The 22,909-nt window shown below is 44.2% G+C and overlaps 1 protein-coding gene across 4 annotated transcripts in view; it reads left to right on the forward strand.

Annotated features, from left to right (window-relative positions):
• Positions 1-22,909, forward strand: part of ralgapa2 (Ral GTPase activating protein catalytic subunit alpha 2) — an 84,670-nt gene that overhangs the window by 11,292 nt on the left and 50,469 nt on the right. For 2 of the 4 annotated variants that reach the window (XM_076107975.1, XM_076107973.1), the window contains exons 2-22: positions 1,013-1,123; positions 1,487-1,536; positions 8,271-8,328; positions 9,871-9,914; positions 10,032-10,212; positions 10,386-10,501; positions 11,289-11,427; positions 11,963-12,171; positions 12,519-12,764; positions 12,967-13,149; positions 14,173-14,307; positions 14,417-14,565; positions 14,686-14,797; positions 15,215-15,452; positions 16,370-16,552; positions 18,781-18,927; positions 19,328-19,450; positions 20,803-20,888; positions 20,975-21,065; positions 21,330-21,503; positions 22,219-22,389. In XM_076107975.1, coding sequence (XP_075964090.1) covers positions 1,013-1,123; positions 1,487-1,536; positions 8,271-8,328; positions 9,871-9,914; positions 10,032-10,212; positions 10,386-10,501; positions 11,289-11,427; positions 11,963-12,171; positions 12,519-12,764; positions 12,967-13,149; positions 14,173-14,307; positions 14,417-14,565; positions 14,686-14,797; positions 15,215-15,452; positions 16,370-16,552; positions 18,781-18,927; positions 19,328-19,450; positions 20,803-20,888; positions 20,975-21,065; positions 21,330-21,503; positions 22,219-22,389 — 2,946 coding nt within the window. The remainder of the gene's footprint in view (positions 1-1,012; positions 1,124-1,486; positions 1,537-8,270; positions 8,329-9,870; positions 9,915-10,031; positions 10,213-10,385; positions 10,502-11,288; positions 11,428-11,962; positions 12,172-12,518; positions 12,765-12,966; positions 13,150-14,172; positions 14,308-14,416; positions 14,566-14,685; positions 14,798-15,214; positions 15,453-16,369; positions 16,553-18,780; positions 18,928-19,327; positions 19,451-20,802; positions 20,889-20,974; positions 21,066-21,329; positions 21,504-22,218; positions 22,390-22,909) is intronic. The other 2 variants (XM_076107976.1, XM_076107974.1) reach the window with 2 other exon arrangements.

Raw genomic sequence — 22,909 nt, forward strand, 5'->3', positions numbered from 1 at the left:
ATCTCTGCTTTAATCTCGGGGCAGAGATAATCTGAATCTTTGTCACACACTGCATAATTCCAGCACTCCCCCTGAGCTGGACAGCTTTTGGGAGTCTTCCAGTTTGCCATGTGGCAGAGGGAGAATTGCAACAGAAGGTGAACCTTAATTGCGGTTAGTGTGCCAGTACTCCTCCTGGCCTATATTTGATTATTCAGACCAGGCCTATCTCATTACCACAGTTGTGTAAGTATGATAAATGATGGGGGGTTCATCTAATGGAGAATTTTGGCATTTTTTGTCAGTGCCAGGCTGTTTGCGACTGTACACATGTACTACCTATTTCTCTCATTAACGGTGTGGCCGTCAACGTGCCTCAGCCTGGCCTTGATCCAAACCACCCCTCTCCATCTCCATAAGACCACACAACCACCATGAAATAATCCCTAAACTCATCTCAACTGACACGTCAAACTAATCCCGAACGGTGGCTGAAAACCTTTTGAAGGAACTGTTGATTGAGAGTGGAACATTAGTTCAGCAGCACGTTGATGCGAGCTCAGGTGAGCGGTAGTGAAGTCACGCGGAATAAGGAAGTGAAGCGGTTTGCCTTGTTGCAAAACCCATGTAGTCTGCAACAATGGGGAAACAAGTGGAAAGTCGTCGGGGCAACAGTGATGCTCAACAGTGTCACTTCTGAGTTCAAGAGACAGCGAGTCACGTAGCTGCTTGAGAAGAAAGAAATGCACTCACGGGACTGCTCAGGAGCAATAATTAAATACTAAAATAGGTTTGTTTGTAGGATTTTGTAGTTCAACTTTCTGTACCCTGAGATGAACACTGACACGTGGACACACAACTGACTATCATTAACGGGGGTGGCCGTGGCTCAATGGGTAGAGAGGGTTGTCCTACATAAAGTTATTCCCCATGTCTGGATTTAAGGTTCTAAAAGGTATAACACTCTATATTTATATAGCCTGCTTTGTTTTCTATTTTATATGTCATGACACTTTCCCCCTTTCCTTCACAGATATCATTGACAAGAGTGAATTGAAGGCGTTCTTCGAAGGCAACTGTTCTCAGATTTATTTTATCTTCTATGAAAATTTCATTACACTGGAAAGCAACTTAAAACTAAAAGGTGAGTTCAAAGGTTATTTCTTTATTTTGAACTGCACACTCACTAGTTGCCCACCACCCTCGATGGTGGTTTAATAATTAACCCTCTGCCTGCTCTCTATGTTAGAACAAGGGTTTATTATGGGTTTATATGAGCATAGAGCAGCCATTTCTGCTTATGACTGTGTGTGGTGAGCCCGCCTCCAACACTATCGGGGGTTAGGGGGTTAAATCCCACTGGGAGTGTGCTCTCATGGTAACACAAATTCCTTTGAATAATTGGCCACGAGATGGCCTGTATTATTGTTGCATTATTGATGGCGCTAATGCAGTCTACCTCCCAGTTCTGTGTTTAAAAAGCCTAAGTACTCTTCTTGTGTTTCAGGGAACAAATCTCAAAGGGAGGAGCTGGACTCTATCCTCTTTATTTTTGAAGTAAGTCATCCGTCTCTTTCTCTGCTACTGTTCTCCATCTCTGATCTCCACTGATAGCCGCTAGAGCCTCAACCTGTTTACCGCTGATCTCTGGGGCGGAACCGTAGTTTCCATGGCGCCATACTGCTCGTAACTCTGGCTACTTCCTGAATTTGCCTCAAATAGCCTGGAAATCATTCGGAGATTGTGCAGATGAAGAAAAGAAAAAAAAAAAGCCTCGCTCAATCATTTTCCAGCCTTCGCTGCTGTCAGCTCATTCCTTGTTTCTAAAACCTAGGTGTGCATGCAAATCAGAGGAGGCGTGTCTGGTGTCTGTTGGTAGGCCCCTCCCTCTGTTCTTCTGAACACTCTTATGTCGCACATGTAGGTTAAAGTCCCCCACCTTGTTTTCCCGCCTGACTCCAAAGGCAGCTCCAGTTTCCAATACAAACAGCCAGCTCTCCTGTTACATTTGCTCTGGGCAGGGTTGTAAGGATGGCAGCAGGTCAACAAAATAAAAAATAAATGGGAGGGCAGTCTGTTTGTCCCTCTTGGTACAGTATGTCTTGTCCTAGTTGTTCTGGTCACCTGGGAGAACTTTGTGGGAGTGTTACGCCTAACATAGAGGAAGTCATTGCGGCTTAGAAAGCACAGAAAGAGAGCATATTTCATTTGTTTGACTAAGTAGCATCGGGCCAGACGCTGCTGCTATCTGTCTTTAGCTATGGATTCTTAATTTGCAAGTCAGGCTTATCTCGTACAGCTTGGACTCTTATTTTCATGTTATCACGCTCGTGTTACATCTTTTTTTTTTTTTGGTTCTTCCGTCTGGGTGAGGCATGGCGTACTTTTGTGCATTTTAGTGCGTCTGCTGATGCCAGACTCAATGGTTCAGGTGTGTAATTCATGCGCTTCTTAGCTTGTTTTTCGGTAGATATTTTGATAATTGATTCAGTGGACTCGCTCGATGTCCCTGCAGTGTCGCCTGTCCGCACACATCCAGTCATCTGACCTGTAAATAATAGCCCGGATTCATACCTCCTACATATTTATGGAGTCATCTTTCTCTTTTTTTTTTTTTTATACTAATATTGAAAGCAGCTTAACCCTCATTTGTCCCCTTTCAGCCCCTGCCTGTGCCAACGTGTGCTCTTACCCGTGAGCTGAGCAGATAAGCTTGCTGTGAGTGGTGTGTACAGGACAGATACAGAGTTGCTTTGATCCGGAGCTCTGCTGCACTCTGCAGACTTTCTCTGTACGCCACATTAGACTAGGCGTGTTGGATCCTATGTGCTCGTGAATGTGATATCAATGGATACGTTGACATGACAGGGACATGACAAAATGCGGTGAAAGATTAACTAATATTAGTTAGTGGATTGTGCATTCTAGTTTATTTTATCATAAACCCAAATTCCCAGGCTTCTTCTTCTTTTTATAAATGCCTGTCAGTTGTTTTAGTCACTGAGGTCAACCAACCAAAACATCAACCCCAGCAGCCTTTGTCCAAAGAGCCTCAGAGCGGTGGCTGTCAATGGACAACGGCTGAGACAAAAGGCCATTTTGCAACACACTTTAACGCTGTACGACAGCTCCACATCCCTGTCCCTCTGTCTTTTCCCTGTAAAGCCACAGTTGTGTCCTCATGTCTCCATGCACATGGGAGTCATAGCCCCCCGCCCTCTCCATCACCTGAGTCCCTTCCCGCATTCAAATCTGGCTGACCGACACAGTACATGTCTGCAGCGTGTGTCTGCTTTGAGCAGGCTATGTGGGGATTACTCTACTGTCATGATGAGGTATGTGACCCCCTTTTTTTCCTGGGTTGCTGTGGGGGAGTAGGACCCCCCCCGTGCTTAGCCCGTTTGAGTAATAGATATCTAGAGGGGGCAATCTTTTTGTCCCTCCTCCTTAAACTCTGCTAAACACCCCAACCCCCCACCGCCACCAGCAGCCATTCCCTTCCAGGATCCCTTTGTGTCGGCTTCCACGAAGGCATCCACCGTGGCAGCTCGTGATGCTGCACCGGAGCCGACAAGAGATGAGAGACCTGATATCTCTGTGAGAATGCAACACGGTGGTGGATGGAATAGAAAAACGTACCTGTCCCTTTTTATATATAACAAGTTCGGTCGCATAACGAGTTCAGCGGACACTTTTGTGTAATCAAGGTGTGCCAAGTAATTGAATGTTCAATGCACTTATATATAACTGCTCAGTCAATGAAGGCAAAAGGAACTTTGAGGTCAGTCGAGGAAGCTGTCTGTCAGTGAGGGATGGGCAGCAGTGAGAGGAGGCCGCCAAGAGCCACAGGCTTGTGAAGCTAGAGAGCCGAGTGAACAAAATCTTTCTGTCCTGAAACGGCAACGCTGCCGTTCGCTTATGCTCCCAACGCAGCTTGTTGTCAGAGCCTGACGCAAAGTTTCAGAGCGTCAATACTAGGCAGGTGTGTGAGGCGACGTCCTTGTCAGTGGGATTATGTCTGTTTCCCTCTGGCAGACGTTTGTGTTGGAGTCTAGATGCATTCTTTCTGATCGCCTTGCCGGCGTATAGATGTAAATATGTAGTGAGAAAGCTGCTGAAAAGCTGTTTTAAACGGACACTAAGGATGCTCTGAAACCAGATGAGACCACTCTCTGTGGTAGAAAATAGTTTTTGCTGCCAGAAGACTAGATTGAGCTTGTCGGGGCTCGAGGGACTCGGGTTTGTCTGACTGTAAATGAGCTCTCACTGCCTGAAAGCAGCTCCATGCTGGTGCCACTGAGGTTGTGGGACAGGTTAAGGGACAGCTGTGGGACCAACAAGACTCTGAGGGAAGTCTGTTCATATCCACTCTCTCCCTCTCCAGGATACGACCTCACCGTGACCTGTCGTCCGTCACCCGGACCTGACTCAGCATTCCGAATTCCCCTCGTAATGCTCTGTAAAAAGCCCCTCATCTAGATTTGAGACTTGACTTCCTGAGTTGCCTTATATGGGTATACCTGATTATTATATCTAGTTAACCTTTTTTTTGATGGATAAATATGATTTTAAGCTGATTTAACATTTATTCCACCATGATTTCTACTTCAGATGGAGATCTAAGGGGTCAGAAATGACAGCACAGCTATCTCCAGAAAACCACAGTGTGCAGAGGAATCCAGGAAAGGGATAAAAAACAGCCTAACAGCAAGATATTGCTATTTCCAAAAGACTGTGCGTTCCAAACAATTGCATTTGCCCAGTTAAGGAAAAACCCCTAGCTTTCACAAACGCAGCCCAATTAAGGAGGAATGAGCCATGTTGTTGTCCACCTGCCATAGCTCATGGCAAACAGACGGTTCATTGTGACTCCTGTTCATTTAAATGCACCATTTAAGCTCCGTGTCTGTAAATGGTTAGTAATTAGTAAGGAGGTAATTAAAGAACACAGCGTCACTCTGTGTGTCTTTTCCTGCCTGGTGTAATGGCATCGTATTCCTCCCGACGCACGTCTTGGGGTTGATTCACTGGAACTCTCCTCTACATGTTGACTTTACATGTTGCTGAAGAATGAACACAAGGCCATTTAGCTAAGTGATTTCTTTATGCAGTCCTAGTTATGACTGACAGTTCACCAGCAGGGGGGTTGTTGGTTAATGCATGAATGCAAATGTACTAAGTGTAGCTCGGGTGCGCACTTGGAGCCGGCTGAGTAAATGCATCTTAATGAGGATAGTGCTTTAACCTGTGCCCGCGTTTACCCTTCAAACCGGAGCAGATTTAAAGTTCTTCCTCAACCATTGATACATAATACAATGCAGCAATAAAAGAAAGGAAAGCATGAAATCAAAAATAGAATACAACCACTAGCAGATTCAAAACCAGTAAGAGGATATTAGAAATGTGTTAAGAGGGGACTTGTCTTTAAGTTATGAACACTTCGTGGATGCATTTGTTTTATTTTTTTATAAATGTATGAATTTGTTGACGTGTCCTTCAGCTTTCTGCTGTTGTCCGGCACTGTTCTGATCATGCAAACCATTTCCAAACGGTCCTATAGAGGAAGCCTGCTGCAGCTTCACACACACACACACACACAGAGCAAAGAGGAAACCCTGACGGCTGTACTAACCGCCTGTTGGTTTGTTTGCACTCTGCTGCTGCCACCCACTGGCTGCCGAGGAGAACGACAACATCTTAGTCATTCTGCTCAGACTTCAGTGTATTTTGGTAAATGATCCTAAAAACTCAAGAAAGTAAAAGTTAAACTTCATTATATTTTAGGGTCATATGAGATATACACATGTCAGCTTAAATTTACTCACCAACAAATAATGAGGGGCGAGCTTCGACATTTGGTTATCATGTAAATAAGCAGCCTGGTTATGTCTCCAGTGTTTGGACTCACCCTGTGAAGCACTTTACGCAAAGCAGTGGTGTAACTGACGTCTTTTGGCACACCGTCCATGAGGCCGACAGGTGATTTTAGTTTCCGTTGTAGAACAAAACATGTTGTACTGCAAAGACGATACTTATTAACAGTATTGCACTTTATTCCCGACACTATATACACTGTGCTTTACTAAAAGCTGTTCATTTTCTAATTCCTGCTTTGGACATCTCGTGTTAGACACAAAGATGTCACACAGCAAAGCCACTGTCAGGAGATGTCATTGTCTTTTAGACGGTATGATAATCTCCGAGTTCTATCAAAGACCTACACAATATGTGAATGACTACATTCCTCCTGAGAGTGCTGCCTGTCTGTCCCCCTCGTGGACCACCTCTCGGAGAAGTGTATTCTGCGTCATGTTCAGGCCCTGCGACTGGAAACCTAAGTGCGGATCATGTAAATGTGTTAAGGCTGTAGTTGTACCGCAGTAATGCTCCCATCTTTATGCCGGAGTACGGCTGCAGATTAGAGTAACTCCACCAACCTTCAGTACGGCAGACTCTCCATCCGCCTGGTATCAGCCAGTAAAGTCCTCATTGTTGCGGGCCACCATTCCAGCTCCGCAGGGAGTCTTTCTGAGCTAGCTTCTCCATCTCATTCCCCCTCTCCCGTCCTGGTGCTCTTTGAGGAGCGAGAAAGTGTTATTGTGTCTGCTTGCACACACACACACACACACACACACACACACTCACAGGGAAAGGCTTAAGCAGGCTACCCTGCTGTGTTGCCGCCTAGCATAATGTGTCTGCTGCCCCAAGGAGACGGAGTGAAGGAGGCCAGTTCCAAGCCTGTGCGGAGATGTGGTAATCCTATGCCGGATCAATAGCAAGGTGCAGCCCCGCGCCTGTACACGCATACCATCACGTCCGTTGGATCAGAGAGAAATTGAACAGCACAGATAGTCATCCAGAGCCCCCCCCCCCCCCCCCCCCCCCTTTAAGCAATGTGTGTCTTTCAACACCTCCGCTGCCACTGGTAATGACGGGGATTTTCAGAGGACAAGAAGGGAAAGTTAAAGATGGAGGATGACGAGGGAAGAAGGACGTTGTTGACAAACTGAGACACTCGAAACATGATGACTTCTGGACCACCACAGCTCTCAGCGTAGTGTAGCACCGGGCAAAAGAATAGTCAGCGTATACCATCTTTAAGACGGTTCTGTCGTGGTAATATTAATATTTAACGACAAAACAAATAAACTGTCTTAATAAACAACAGAAACAAGCTAAATAATACTTACATTTTACTGTGTAAAAATGACATGTATTAAAGATTACTAGTTTATTTTTTATAAACTGCCAAAGATTTGTATTCACTCAAAAGGACTTCATCTTTGTGGCTCTTTCATGCACATTGTTTCTTCTTCTGGTCGTGCTCTGTATCTCTCTCCTGCCTGTGTTTCTCACTCTCGAGGGCAGCTGAGCCTTTTATTATACCGGCCAGAGTTGGTTGTCTGGTTGAGTGGGTCGGAGCTGCATACGTAAAGCAGCAAAGGACAGACTTGACCTCCCCATTGCAATCATGAAGTCTTATTGGGTCAGTGATTAGGATGTGATAAGAAGTGAGCCATTGGGGGCCATCAGTTGCTCACAGTGCATCGACTATTAAGTACGCATCTGTCGTCTCGTCCCCCCTCTCTCTCTCCTGAGGGACCCAGTTAACCTGTCGCTGCATTCAAGAATAATGATAGGCTGCTGAAAGGTTAGGGCGCTCTAATTGAGTTGTAAAGCGGTTGTTGGCGAGGTGATGACATTTCTTAGTGCCGTCCTGTGTCGCGGGGATCTGCAGACATGCAAGGCTAAGTGGAGGGAAAGGGCAAGGACACGGCATTCCTTAAGTGTAGGCTTCTTTGGCAGAACAGCGCCACTTACCAAAACTAAGTCAGTTGGCGTTTCCTCCCTTATTTAGGATCAAATGGCTGCAAACAACAATTGTTTCCAATATTGCGTCATTACTTTCTTGATTTATCGGTTCGTTGTTTGGTCTATGAAATGACAGCACACAAGGTGCTCAAACGTCTGGCTTTGTCCGATCAACAGGCCAAAACCCAAAGATATTACATTTTCTGTCACATAAGAAAACCAGAACATATTTGCATTTTAGAGACCAGTCGATGTTTGCCGTTTTTTGCATAAAATATATTCATTTTCTGTTGATCGACTAATTGAATAATCAACTAATCGTTTCAGCTCTGAATGAAAATGTATTCCTCAGAATGAAGCCTGGAGCCGTGCTTAAGGAAAAAGGCCCAACTCTGTGACCTACTGCAGACATTATGCTATCACTATTGCTGAAATGTAACAAACTATAATCATAACTTTTTCTATTTTTTCATCAGAAAATTCTTCAACATCTGCCTGAGAAAATCTACAACCGATGGCAGTTTCACAGTATAGGTATGTTGTTGTTTTTTTACTACCTTCTCAAATACTTAGAATGCTGAGTGTTGTCTCTCTGTTACACCTGACGGGTAGTTATATACTGTGTGTCTGCGTCTTTCTGCTTATGCATCTGTGAAGATGCACTTTAGGACAAAAAAAATGGCCACCACCATGCCTAAGCCTTTCATAATGAAGAGAAAATAATTAGTCTTAGAAGGGGATGCAAATGTCAAAAATGCAAATGAGCCCTTAATTTGAAATGCAAATAAGTAATTGAATTATGCCGCCATGATTTCAGTCCCACACACAAAAAAGAAAGAAAAGCCCCTTGCAAGAAGCGATAACCCCAATTATAACTGTTGTGTGTCAGCCGTTGGCAGGTAGCAGTCTGGGTCTAGATCACTGTTGGAGATTGGCCTTCCCCTCGGGCTTGCAATTGCAAATATCATCAAGACTCATCTGGGGTTGGATGCTCCAGACAAATTCACCACTTTGTCAGTCATTGGACAACAAACCCCCGCAGGCTTAAGGCTGCCTCTTGGCTTTTTCTTGAACTCTCATTGAATGTTCTCTGGCGCTCATCAGTTCACGTGTCACTGGTCAAGATGCGGTGCTTTCACTGTGCACTTCTATTTTGAAGAATATGCGGTGGTGGCTGGATAGCTTCTTGCCATATCTGAGTTTTAATTGAATTGAAACATTTATTTCACATCTTCACACATTCTACAGGCCGGTTGAATTGCTGAAAGCATTTTAGTGCCCGAGGACAAATTCCCTGTTGTGGGTCAGGAAGCTCAGGAATGACATTAACGACTTGTAGTGCTTTTGTCCTTTTTAGCTGAGGATTGCAAGGTCACAGACAGTTGACACAGACCATTAGTAGCTGGCGGAAAATCCTCACACCTATTATCGTCCTTTGTCGGCTAACTTCTAATTCCTTCTCTCCTGAGCCCAACACCTTCTGAAAGGATCTCTTTATGGGTCCAACACAGAAATGTTATTGATTGAAGCTGATGAGAGGAGAACAATGAAAGCACCAGACAAACACTCATAAACTCGTCCACATTCTTCTTAAATAACTCAGCCTCCTTCTCCTTCTTCTTCTTCTCCTCCTCCTCCTCACCTCTGGAGTAGCACATTTAGCCCTAACATAATCCCGGTTTTATCCACAATCTTCAAGATAAAATACCTATTTAAAAACTAGCCAAAATGTCCTCACAGCCTACGGGGACCTCATATGAACAGGTGCTGTCTGCAGGCTGTCAAGAGCATGTCCTAACTCACACACACACACACACACACAGACCTCTTCCGCTCAATGTATTTAGCAATCGGAGCGATGTCTCATTTGATTACAGTGGAACCAGATTGCCTTCATGAACGCATGTCACTGCCAACTGATGTTAATTTCCATCAGGAAAAAGTGACGCCTTGCCGCTCTCCCCACTAGTTTGTGAGAACCAGCCATTAAGGTCAATTTGCCTCAGTGGAGATGACAAGCGGCCGCTTGTCGTGTATCAGACTTCTGTTGAATATTTGGCTTTTTCTTCCTTCCAGGTTCCATACTGAAAAAACTTCTACACACTGGAAATTCATTCAAGGTAAGTGCTGTTTTCATTGTGATCATTGCCACGAATCCCCGTCTTCCAGCCTCCTGACTCACTACAGCACTACTCCTTTGTGTGGCCGTTAATGCGTCCCGATCTCCTCCTGTCTAGATCCGATGTGAAGGGATCCGTCTCTTCTTGCTGTGGCTGCAGGCCCTTAGGGACAACTGTGCCGAGGAGCAGTTCCTTATCTTTGCCTGTCTGGTGCCGGGATTCCCTGCTGTGCCCTCCTCCAGAGGGCCCTGCACCCTCGACTCCATCATCTACAACCCCTATTCCAACCCCCCTGATGGTGAATGTTTCTACATGTGTGATGAATTGATTACGACATAGACTCTGAGACATTTCTAGAGCTCGTCTGTCACAAACTAAAACTGATATTGAATTGTGTAGGTTCCTTTTATTTTTGTATATTTTACTTTCCTACACTTAACTCCGCTCTTTTGTATCCGTCGATCTGAGCAGCCAAGGTGGTGCCTGAGGAGATTACCCCGCTGGTTCCAGCTGTGGTCGGAGAAAAGGTTGCAGATGACCAGACCTGTTACATCCTCGAAACCCTGCTCAAGTACATGGTCATCCAGGTAATAACTGATTATGCTAGGAAGAGACTAGACAGCTTTTTATCGGCTTCAGAGTGGCGGTCATAACTTAGATCTCAAGTCTGAACTGAATCCCTTGTTAGTAGGGGGTGACACGCGGTGGCACAGGTGATATTGTAGTGAAGGGTTGCATGTAAGACGGAGGAAGAACTGTTCCCAGCTGACGTTGGGCGTGGGCAGAGAGTTGGCACACTTGAACTAATTGAATCCATCCTTTTTAACAGTTTAAATTTGACCCTGGTTGGAGGGGTCTCCTAAAACGTTCCCAGCGAGACTGTACTTGAAAAGAACAACAATCTGGACAAATAAACTAAATCATGGCAAGAATGCATCACCTGTACATTGTGTGTGTGTGTGTGTGTGTGTGTGTGTGTGTGTGTGTGTGTGTGTGTGTGTGTGTGTGTGTGTGTGTGTGTGTGTGTGTGTGTGTGTGTGTGTGTGTGTGTGTGTGTGTGTGTGTGTGTGTGTGTGTTTTTTCACGGGCATGGTGTTGATGTGAGTGCTCAGGTAGTTTGTTATCCCTGTCTTGTACAACAGTGAGATGACAAACTAAATACAATATCAGTAGTTAAGCGAGTTAAGTTTAAGTGTGTTCGTTTCATGTGAACCTAACCCCGATCCATTTTGCCATTTCAATGGTGCTCCGTTTGTTAGAGGAACGGTCAAAGTATTGTGTTGCAAACAATATGCTGTCGCTTTGTGAGCGACGCTGGAACCATCTCCTCTCCCTGAATTCTGACCTTGTCTGCCTTTGTGCTCTGTTTGCCAGGCATCCAGTTTAGAATGGCGCAACAAAGAGAACCAGGACACAGGCTTTAGGTTTCTCTTCAGCCTGTTCAAGAAGTACTACCTTCCACACCTATTCCCCTCCTTCACCAAGCTTACAAATGTCTACAAGCCTTTATTGGGTAAGCTGACATACTGTGTTTATAGTATACAACAATGTTATGAAACCCCAAGTTGAACCCCTCGGCTCCTTGAATTCAAGTGCTGAGCGGAGGCTTTTCAGTTAGTAAATATCGTGGGTGTTAAAAAATTACAATAACAATTTTATTAAACCAAACAAACAAATGTTGTGTGATGTTGTGACTCCAAAACATGATTCTAAACCTGAAAAACAGAAAGGTATAACAAGTGAGCAGTATAGATAAATAACATGCCGCGTGTTCCTTTCCAGAGGTATATCCACATTATTATATTAACATAATAAATACTATTCTGCTTGTTTTGTGCCACAGACTTTATAGTCGATTGAACAAGTTTTGATGCAGCTGGAAACTGGAAAAACCTTCACAGCCAGACATCTGGTGTTGACGTTTAATCTCTCTCCCTTTGTCTTTTTTGTCTCGCTCTTCTCCTATTGTCCTTCTTTTCTTTCTTTTTTTTTTACCCTCCCTCTGTCACCATCGTTCACTCTTCATCCCGCTTATATTGCTCAATTAGACCTCCCCCACCACAGACCAAAACCCTTGTATGTGCCAGTGACGCGAAACAATGAGAGCACCTTCTGCACCAGGGACCAGTACCTGGCACCCCGTGTGGCCTTCATCACCTGGCTGGTCACCTTCTTCCTGGAGAAGAAGTACGTCAGCAGTGCTGCTGCGGCGCAGAGCGCCAAGAACGGCACCGAGGTCATTCCCAAACTCATCCAGGTGAGCGGGAGAAGTACCATTCTGTTGATTCCTCATGCCGTCACTGAGGATGGAGGAGGCGGGCTGTTGCAGCAAAACCTCTGAGCTGTATCTGTATGAAGACTCCCTAGAGTCACAGTAATCACGGGGAGAGACGGAGTGGAATTAAATGCAACATTTACATTATTATGATTGCACGGAGGTGAGAATCATTTTACAGTAATGACCAGCACAGTGGCTCATTCCCCATAAAAATGACCATAAATCACGACTTAGGAACTTCCAGTCAATGAGACTCTAGGGCCCAATTATTTAACTGTGCAGAGGCAGCCCTGCAGCATGTTTCACCGTGTCTCTGTGGTGCCCAGACTGTCACTGCAGGCAGTAGCAGCCAGGAGAAGGAGAAGGAGAAGGCATCAGATGGGGATACGAACGGGCCAGCGGGGGAGCCGGAGAAGAGCCACTCCAACAGCAGCACGCTGTCCGATCGGCGGCACAGCGATTCCAGTTTGTGTAGCATTGAGGAGGAGCACCGCCATGTCTATGACATGGTGCATGCCATCCTGCTCTCCACCAGAGACAATGTGAATTTTGTCAACGAGGTCTTCCACCAGGTACAGTGGGGTCACAAAGCAATACGTCTTTATTTGATGTAAAAATAGATTACTTTGCAGGTGTAGTTTAGAATGCCGTGACTCTGTGATATCACGTACTATGTTGCCCTCTGCTGGCCGTTTGTTAACATAACTTAAAGATGCCTCCCATGACAAGGCTGCTTTTTAAACCCATTCACATGCCCTTGTTCTCCCTCCTTAGGCCTTCCTGCTGCCGTCTTGCGAGGCATCAGCAACCAGGAAGGTGATCAAAGTGTACAGGAAGTGGATCCTGCTGGACAAGCCCGGCTTTATGACAGAGCCTGAGAAAACCGCCCCGGAAGATGAGGTCGATGACCGCTCTGAACAGACACTCAGCACAGAGATTAACAGCATCCACGTACAGGTAAAACCTCAGATACAGACAGCCAATTAAAATACATGTTAGTGTAGCATACATAGATACAACTCTTGTCATTTGTTGTTATTTAGTAAAAGGGTGGCTAAGACATTTCTTTAAAGAAGACCTGTTATGTGCGCCCCTATGAAGAAGCATAGTTTGGATGTTAAATAATACTGTACAAATAATATGTGAGAGGAAATCTCTGATCAGCAAAAAAAATATTACAGATAGCAAAAGAGCACATTTTAGTTGCTCCAATTTACACTAAAACAGCTAATTTGCTAACTTTTTTTAGCAGTTTGGAATATATTTTGGATGCATTTAATTATTAAATTGTTTGTGATTCTCAATTTGACTGACATGTAGTACTCACCTTTACACAGTGGTGAGTACTGGACATCTTTACTCAAGTATAAGTACAGTTATTCCCTTAAGAAATCCTGAAGTAAAAGTAAAAATTACCATTTGACAAACCTACTCAAGTAAAAATATATTAATATTTGTGTTTAATATTGGGTACTGCATGCAGGCCAGAGATCTTCACAAGTTATTTTATGCAAGTCCAAGCCAAGTCTTTAGTCATAAAGAGTCTTGGGTACCAAGTTAATTATTTATTAATTACTGGCACAAGCGCATGTCTCTTTTTGCTGCAAGGAAGACCAGTTAAAGTTCTCCTGCGTGACCGCAAGCACACAGCTTGGATGACAGCTGTGACAGTGTAGCACAATGCATAGCAGATAACAGACTAGTTACTAGAGGTGTGAATGGCAAATGTAGCGAAGAAAACTGGTAAAAAGAGTAAGTACAGTTTTAAATAGGAGTAGGAAAAGTTACAACTCCTACAAAAAAACAACAACACATGACGTCATTAGCTGCATCAACCATACCATGGCGTTCTCAAAACAGTATAGATAATCAAGTTATGACCATAGGCTGTTTAACCGTAAACACGCAAGCTCTTTAGTATCTGTCTTACTTAATATCTTAGCTTTAATCTGCTGACTGGCCTGCCTTTTCTTCTACCAGGCGGTAGAGAGTCCCGGCCACAGACGTTCGTCCAGCTGGGGGAGGACTTACTCGTTCAGCAGCGCCATCAGTCGGGGCTTTCTCACCGAGGGGCAGAACAGGGATGTCAAGGCTGGTATCCAGCCCACACTACAGGTCTGTCTTCATCCTGACATCACAGCATGTCATGATTAGAATCAGTCTTACCTACTTTGTCTCGCTGTTTGCTCAACCTCACCGTGTCTTCATGCACCCATCGGTGTAGGTGTTCCTGACCAACTCCTCCAACGTTTTCATGCTGGAGCCATGCCAAGATGTAGCTAAACTCCTGGATAACCAGGTGGAGGTGTGCAAGGGTGTTCTCAGCATCTACCGGCACATGATCATGGAGCACACGATGAATACACAGACATGGTCAGTGAGACATTCAGATACACATTGAACAGTTATTCCTTCATGATCCTTGAATCAGATTATTTTTTTTTTTGATCTGGGCTCGACACCGTTTGAATGTCCTCTCTGTGTGTTCTGCAGGGAGCAGATGCTGCAGGTACTACTGAGGATCACGGAGGCGGTGATGAAGAGGCCACAGGAAAACCAAAGAAAAGACAACTTCGCTGAAAGCTTAGCGTCTGTACTTTTTAGGGTACGTCTACGGCTGCTTAGTTTTACATTAACTGGTATACAGGTTTTTTATTTATATATCTTGAAAAATAAGGGAGTGAGTGTTGATACATCGTCATCCCTGCTCTCTGCAGTCTGTCACTATAGTACACTGTAATTACAGAACATCAAATGTACCTAATTCTGTGCATTTTTCTTGATGAGTAGCCCCCATGATGTGTTGCTCGGGAACCTATATGTTCTCGGTGTGTGTGGCTTGGATGGATTGTGTGTGTCTTGGATGGATTGGTTGTTGACAAAAAGCCAAAGAGACACTCTACCAAATTAGATGCCTCAGTATGAGAATTCTGCTGTCACGTCTTATCAGGGCCTTGAAATCAGAGCTGCAAGCCTGTCTGTCAATGCCAATTCATCTTTCCTCGTCTCGCCTCACATTCAGACCATCATTGTGGCGTGGGTGCGAGCCAACCTGTGCGTATTCATCTCCCGGGAGCTGTGGGACGAGCTGCTGGCAGTGCTGTCCTCTCTTACCTGCTGGGAGGAGCTGGTGACAGAGTGGGCCAGCATCATGGACTCGCTGACGGCTGTGCTGGCACGCTCCGTTTACGGCCTGGACATGGCCAACCTGCCTCTGGACAAACTCAGCGAACAGAAGGAGAAGAAGCAGAGAGGACGTGGTGAGGGGAAGAAATGGGAATCGGGATGGCTAGAATTTGGGTGAAAAAAGTTGTGAAATTATCTTTTGGGAAGATAAGTCTGGTTACTTGAGAGTTTAGCCGGGTTTTTTTTGGCATTTGAATATATGGTGGTTGGTTGTGTACGTTTATTTCACTTTGATATGACAAAAAGTCCTTTCTGTTGATCAGTGACTCAAAACAACAGAAAAAAACAACTTGAGAAAGTCCAAAGGGGGATGTGTATTTTTCATTTACAGTGGGACAAAATAGCAATTGTGAAGCTTTTAAATATTTAAGTCGACATAAATTGCATTTATCCTTACTTCCACACACTTTTGTGTGAAACATTTGATGTTCAACAAATAATTCATACATCATAATCTCTTCCTCAAAGTTGATTGATTAGTCAATTACCTGAATTATAACAATTTGATAAGCGATGGATTAGTTCAATCTGGCATAAAAAGAAGCAGAACATTCTCTTTTCTCCAGCCTTATGAATGTGAAGATATGTGGATTTATGTTGTTTTTTTGTCAGTGTACCGTGAATACCTTTTTATGTAGAACTGCCATCAGTGTGTCCTGCTGTCTGCAAGCGTGTCTTTTCTGATACAACCACAGGTGGTCGCCAAAATCCTAAATGTTCAAATACTACATATCGGAGCTTTAAGTGTGTACTTAAACAATGAGCTCATTCTAGTTTAGATAATACCCACACTATACATGCAAGTTTAAGGAAATGGGCAAACAGACATTGATGTCGACAGCCACTACAGCAGTGTGTGTGGTCACGGTCAAATATACCGTAACCACAACTGTCCTTGTTGAGACGCTCTGTAATGCTGAGTGGTGGTGGTTCTAAATCTAATTATGAAGTTGATTATTAGCACTAATAAGTGTTGTTCTCTGCATGGCAGGTGTGATCCAGGACTCTCACAAGGCAGCGGCGGTGGCGGCGCGTTCCTTCTCACTGAGTTGGAGGAACCAAGGGGAGCAGGGCGTGCAAGGAGTTCAGGAGCCCATGAGGATTCGCTCGGCCACTACTTCAGGAGCTCCTGGTGTCGAGAAAGCCCGTAACAACGTCCGACAGAAGGCCTCCGGTAAGTACCTGTGATGTTAGTGATAGCATTATTGTTGTATTAGTTGTATATTACTATACCATCAAAGCAGCAAAGGCTTTAAGAAGACCCTCCGTACGTAAGTATGATTCTATGTCCATACTGTATAAATCCTCTGGCTTTATGTGGGCCAACAACACCGTGCTGATAAGCCTCCGGAGCACAGCGTCAGACCACAGGGTTTTATCCCACGTATTGACTGCGCGTGAAAGCCTTCAGACAGCTCCATGTGTACGCTGGCCCAGGTGTCGTTGAAAGGCCCAACAGCGAAGACAAAAAGGCCGGCAGGTGGCCCCCATTGTTCCCCCTCACATGTCACTGGCCAATGTCGACATGTTTCCATGTCAGCTCGATTGCAGGCATACAGCACAATCTCCACCCCCAGCCCTGACAGCATGTCAAAGGCCAGCTTTGGACACTCATTGTCATCACCTCATTTCAGACTCCACAAACAGCCCTTATCTGATGGGAATGTGGCAGGCTAATTAGAAGTTGAGCTTGAAGGCAGTAGAACAGTAACTAGTCTTGCTTGTCTAAGTTTTGTCTAGACAGAATCTTAATGTGGAGGATAAAAGACAGAGACGATGCCTTTTTACTTTCCTGGCCTTCCGCCTCCCCAATTACCCACGACGTCCTAAAATGAGGAGCTTGTTGAGCTAGGAGCAGATGTATTTGTGCCTGAAAGATGAAGTCTTAGAAGGTGTGTGTGTGTGTGTGTGTTTGTTTGTGTGTACTGACGCATCTATTATGCGTCTCATGTGCATGTTTATGCACCTATTCAGTTAGTCTTGTTTATTTGTATCTACTTGCAAGCAGAGACGAACATTAAACGCCGCCGCTTCAAATTCCCTTCCCTTTCTTTGGCCTAATTGGATTTCTCCCACATTGATCTTCAAAGGCCCGACAGCCCTCCTCCCCACTCCTCAAGAGAGGGGCCCACACATCAATTGCACAGCAGTTTTTGATAGTTTCATTAAGGGTGTAATTAATGCTCATTAATATGCATAAATGGGAAGCAGCAGCAGCAGAGACGATGTATCTCTCTTACTGAAAGGCGTAATTAAAGTGTGAATAGAACCGTCCTCTGCCGTTGCTCTCTTTTAGATTAGGCCTGAAGTGCTATCCAGACACAATGTCAACGCCTCAGCATTGACGACTGTCAAAACTTGACTGTACTTCTGCATGCAAATACAAACTAATGTTGTTCAGAGATTTGGTCTCGATTATGGAGAAAAGGGCTGGATGTTTTGTTATGGTTCAGACGGAAGCGTGCATCTTTACTCAATGCTGCTCGCCACCCTCGCACCACTGAAATAGTTGGTTTAACATCGTAGTTACAACACAAAGTCAGCCCATTTTTTTTGTCAAGCAAAAGAACTGAATACACTATTCATTTATCATCTTATGTGTACCACACACACCACAACCTAAGCTAATTTGCAATGCCAGCCCTCGTCTAGGAAACCAAAGTAAGACGCAGCATGTGTACCTTAGCACAGGGTTTTTGGTTAATTACTAAAATAGAATGTAATACTTTTAATTTATGTCAGATTTGGCAAAGCAGAATTGCTTAGTGTCAAGAAGTAGTTCAAATTACATTACGATAAGTAAGCGTTAAAAGCTGATTAAAGCTAGGTTTGGTAATCTTGAGAAACCAGCAAGAGTACGCTAGAGTTTAAAAATGTTCGACTGAAATACCAGCCCATTGTCATTTCCAATCTGAAAGCAGCTAGCAGCATTAGCTCCAGAAGTCACTGAATCTAGTAAGAATGTCGCCTAGTCGTCAACCCTAACCCGTTCCTTTAGGCCTCCCTCCAAAGCCACTCCCCCCCCAAAAAATTTAAACTGAACATAAACGACCATGGCTGTTAATAAAAAAAAATGACCAACCTATCTTTAATGTTAGCCTATTTTTTCTTTGTTACTGTTTTATTTTGGGGTATTTTAGTCTAAATCTTATTTTCAATTCATTCTCAGAACCACCATTTTTTCCTCAAATCCTTTTCAACGAACACCAATCTCTGGTTCTGCTGTGTTATTTACTCTGCTTTCCTGATCGGGGATGTTTTTTAATTGAAGCACTTTCATAGCCCTCTCCACTTGTTATGCTGTAATTGAATTCTGTCTCCTTCCCTTTTACCTCTTTTCTGTTTCCACTGTCTTTCTTCTTCTTCTTCTTCCTCCTCTTCTTTCTTTTTCCCTGATGGAAGCGAAGCGAAGCCAGTCCATCAGCAACTGTGTTCATCTATACGAGGCTTTGCCCAATGCTAAAAGCGTTCCTATGCTGCTCCACACTGTGAGCTCTTTCTTGCCTGGTATCTCTTCTGGTAACTCTGCTTGCTCTCAGAGACTCTCAGGTAAAGTGTGTTCCGGGAGCCGCATGTGTTTGTGTGTTTGTGACCTCCGCCCTGCCTTCCCATCCGTCTGTCACTGTCTGTTATATGCTGTCAGTGCCCGCTGTGACGGTATCTGCAGCAGAGAGGTTTATGTTTTTACAGGAACTTAAGACTGTCTTGTGCTTACTTATTGAAAAAACAGCTCGAGGGCAGATGTGTACAATGTGTAATAATACAGTCTATAACAAGAGTATGTCTGCATCACCTCTGCATGTGTGCGTGTCCTCACTTCTCTCCTATGTTCTGATGACTGCGTCAACTCCCTAAAGACCACAAATGAGATATCTCAGTGTGTTAACATTTGAAGCTTTGTGCTTTGGCCTGACTATTTTGCACCTTTTTTTTTTCTCCCGCCTGTCAGATGTGGAGGAGTGTCAGCTGTCCGAATGTGGGGGAGAGGAGGAGCTGGGAGGCGGGGATAGCCCTCTGCCACGTAGCAGCAGCACCTCCGACATCACCCAACAACTGTCTGACACTTTACCAGGTACATGCAAACACAAAGTTCATTTTCATTCCTTTCATGTTTCACCTCTGATGTTGACAGAAATAACACCCTTGTTATTAAAATTAGATTTAGTTGCGCTACATGTAAGCCATTGGTTAGCTCTATGAAGGGAAAAGTAATATACCAGTTGAGTTGCAATTTTATTAATTATACAGCATTTACGATTTAATTCAATTCAATAACATAAACAAATACTTGTCACGGCTTTTTGTCATTTGGTCAGAGATCAGGCATGTGTAGGCCGTAGTTAGTGGTGATGGATTAGTATTAGACTGCGGCCTATTGTGCAATTTTAAATATATGGTGAGCTGTGACATGAGCTGTTTTTATATATACAATTAGACATGTCGTATGGATGTCTGCCTGCTCCTTTTTCTTAGAGTGACTAGTAATATCTTTACCACCTGTAGATATAGAGCAGGCGGAGCAGCTCCACCTCTGCTGTTAGACTTTGGAGAGCTAACGTGTTTTTTTTTTTTGCATCCTCACTTTTTAAATATACAACTTTGCTATTTTTAAAACATTTGAGCAAGTTTTGAACAAACATAGTTATATGTTGCCGTTTCATATGCAGTATATGAATTCAGAATTCTAAATTTCCCCTCCTTACCTAAGACATTTTCTCACAATGTCGGGAGAATCGGGTCAGGACACACGCTGCTTTTGTAATTCTGCATTTCTAAGCTTTTCCCCAGAATACAATTTTCATTTTTACGCGAAATAACAGGAAATCCTCTTTCCCGTTAGTGCTAGCTTCACAGCTGAGCTTTCAGGAGCAGTCAAAACGATATCGGTGAAAACACAACTGCTCTCTTACTGCCGGAAGAGAACCATGCAAGATCCGCTAACTACATTACAGTATCTGTCTAGTTGTGTAGCTTTGCAATTTGTCTCAACAAACTCTGAAATATTTGCATATTTGCATTAAGGTAATTAAAATAAATTTTTCCTGCCATACCGCCCCTTGCCTGTCACTAATCTTGCACCCCCACTTCTAACTTAAATAGTCACCCATGCCAATAGAGACGACATGGAGGACACCATGCATTTAGAGTGTATTTTCAAATGGATTTTGATGCATTTTTATTCATTTATGTTGTATTACTTTATTTGACGGGGACAATGCTCATTGATAACCTGAAAAAAAGAATTGTGAATGAGCCAGCTTAGCCTTGAAAACTCATTTTCTATTGGCCTTGGCCAGATGTTAAAAAGTACCCCAATTCTGCCTATTAAATTAAACTCAAAAAAGGGTGGTAGTAAAGCAATAAAACCTTTTTTAAATGAACCTAATTCTCTGCTTTCTGATAATATCCCCCATTGCACTTCAGCCCAGAAGAGAGAGCACTCCCCTACTTCCTGTAACTCTGATAGCAGGACATCTGAGGGGAGGAGAGAGAGCAGCGAGCCACCAGTGGTGAGATTGTATTATGTCGAAGTAATAAAACTAGATTTTTTTCCATTCAAGCATCTCTTGTTTAATATTTGTCTCCGTGTTCCTAGATCCACATCCGGCGGAGCAGCAGTCCCACTGAAACCGAGTGCAATGCTGAGGGACACACAAACTACCCGCGACCCAAGCTCAGAGAGAAAAGTTAGAGATTACTCCACAATTAGTTTCTTTGAAATGATCAGCACTGTCATTTCGGTGTAGCTGTTTTTTATTTATCTGCATGAAGAATTACTGTTTTTAAATTAAAAAGTAATCAGTTACATCAACCATAGAAGTATCAAACTCTTTGCATGGATTAATAGTTTAGTCCTTACACAGCCAGTACCTTTAATCTCATACTTCTCTGTATTTAACTTCTTCCACTTTTTACGTCCTTCATCCACCTCATTCACCCGCCCTGCCTAGGTGAGAGTATAAGCAGCGAGACATCCAACGGCTACCTCAATGAAGCTGAGGTTACCTGGCAGGCCTTTGATGAGGAAGCTGACACTCAGTCCACACAGTCGGCCCACATGGACGTGACTACCGACCCCCTGAGCCAGGGGAGTCTGCTGCTCAGCCACAATGAGGCTCTGGCAGGTATTGGAACTGGTACAAACTCACCTGGCGCACCTAAAACAGATCACGACCCTCTATTTATGTCAATGTATTTTACAATCTGTACTACAAAAAAAAAGACAGGCACCTTTCAGGGTACATAGGCTGACCCCGAGGTTAAAATAGGACTACTGTGCTGTGATCAGGAGCAGAATACTCCTGGTCACAGCACAGTAAGTTGTGAAGCTGTTCCTCAGGGTTCATCTGAGGTGTGTCCCCATCTAGCCAGGGTATTGGTGCCTCCAATTACCTCACTCCTGATGGATTAGTCATAGCCAGGTAGAGTGACCCGGTTAGGCAACTTGATCAGCTTGTCAGTATCTGCTGCAGCAGCTTTTGGGCCGTTACAAAAGGTTGAGAACCCCTGTGCTGCAGTAGCTCTTTTAAAGCTGATGACATTCTGTGTGCTGATGCAGTGTGGACTTGTGTGAAGGGATGTATAGTCGTTTGTGGCAGTTATTTTTTTATTTTCATAAGAAAATAATCCTGATCCTTCTGCTTTTACGCTTCAGCTTTTAGTTTGCCCCCCCCCCCCCCTCCTGGATTGTGGTTGCCCCTCTGCCCCTCCCACCCTTGCACGTGAACTTCTGTCTGTGTTGTCCTACATTGTGATCATCATGAAGCTGTCACTCTTCCTTTGTCCTTGTGCTCCCATCCTCAAACCCGATTTTATCCCTCCCCCCCTTGTCGTTTTTAGGTCCCGAGTGTGCCCTCCCTCCCCACTCTGCACCCCCGTCCTACCACCACTACCACTACCCCCAGAACCCGCCCGCCTCACCAGCCCTGCTGGTGCACACAGAGTGCCCGCGGGACTGCCCCCTGGACGACACCATGCATCAGTCTGTCTTACACATGCCACACCACTTGGGTACTGCTCCCTAGCTGCTACTCATCATATAGACCAAAGAGTCCTCAATTACCACCGACCCTCCATGCTCTACATTTATCCACCTTACCTTGACTTCTTTTGTTGCATTACACTATCCATGTTTTTCTTTTGTTTGTTCCCGCTCAATTACTTGATTAAATGCATACATTTGTTTTGGTCCTCCTTGCTCAAAGAGCGGAACATTCTTTCATTTATTAATCACCTCAGATCTTTTAACCCCACTATTCATTTTTGGTGTCTTTTCCTGGCCTGTACTTCCCTTCACTCCGCATCGTTCTTCTGATGCCCACTAGGTGGCACTGTCCTCCCAAAATTCAGCCTGTTCATTTGGATGGTGCATGTGACTGGTGCCGGTTTCCCAAAAGTGTTTCAGTGCTTTGATCAGTTTCCGTTGGCAAAGAACTGAGTGCTTGGATGCATTTGGGAAAAATGCACAGAGGGATTTGGTAAACAACTGCTCAAACAAACAATGACGGAATCGCTTTATTTGTCTTTCAAG

The sequence above is a fragment of the Anarhichas minor genome, unplaced genomic scaffold (genome assembly GCF_050575085.1).
Source record: "Anarhichas minor isolate MPS153535 unplaced genomic scaffold, ASM5057508v1 ptg000040l, whole genome shotgun sequence".
Lineage (NCBI taxonomy): Eukaryota > Metazoa > Chordata > Actinopteri > Perciformes > Anarhichadidae > Anarhichas > Anarhichas minor.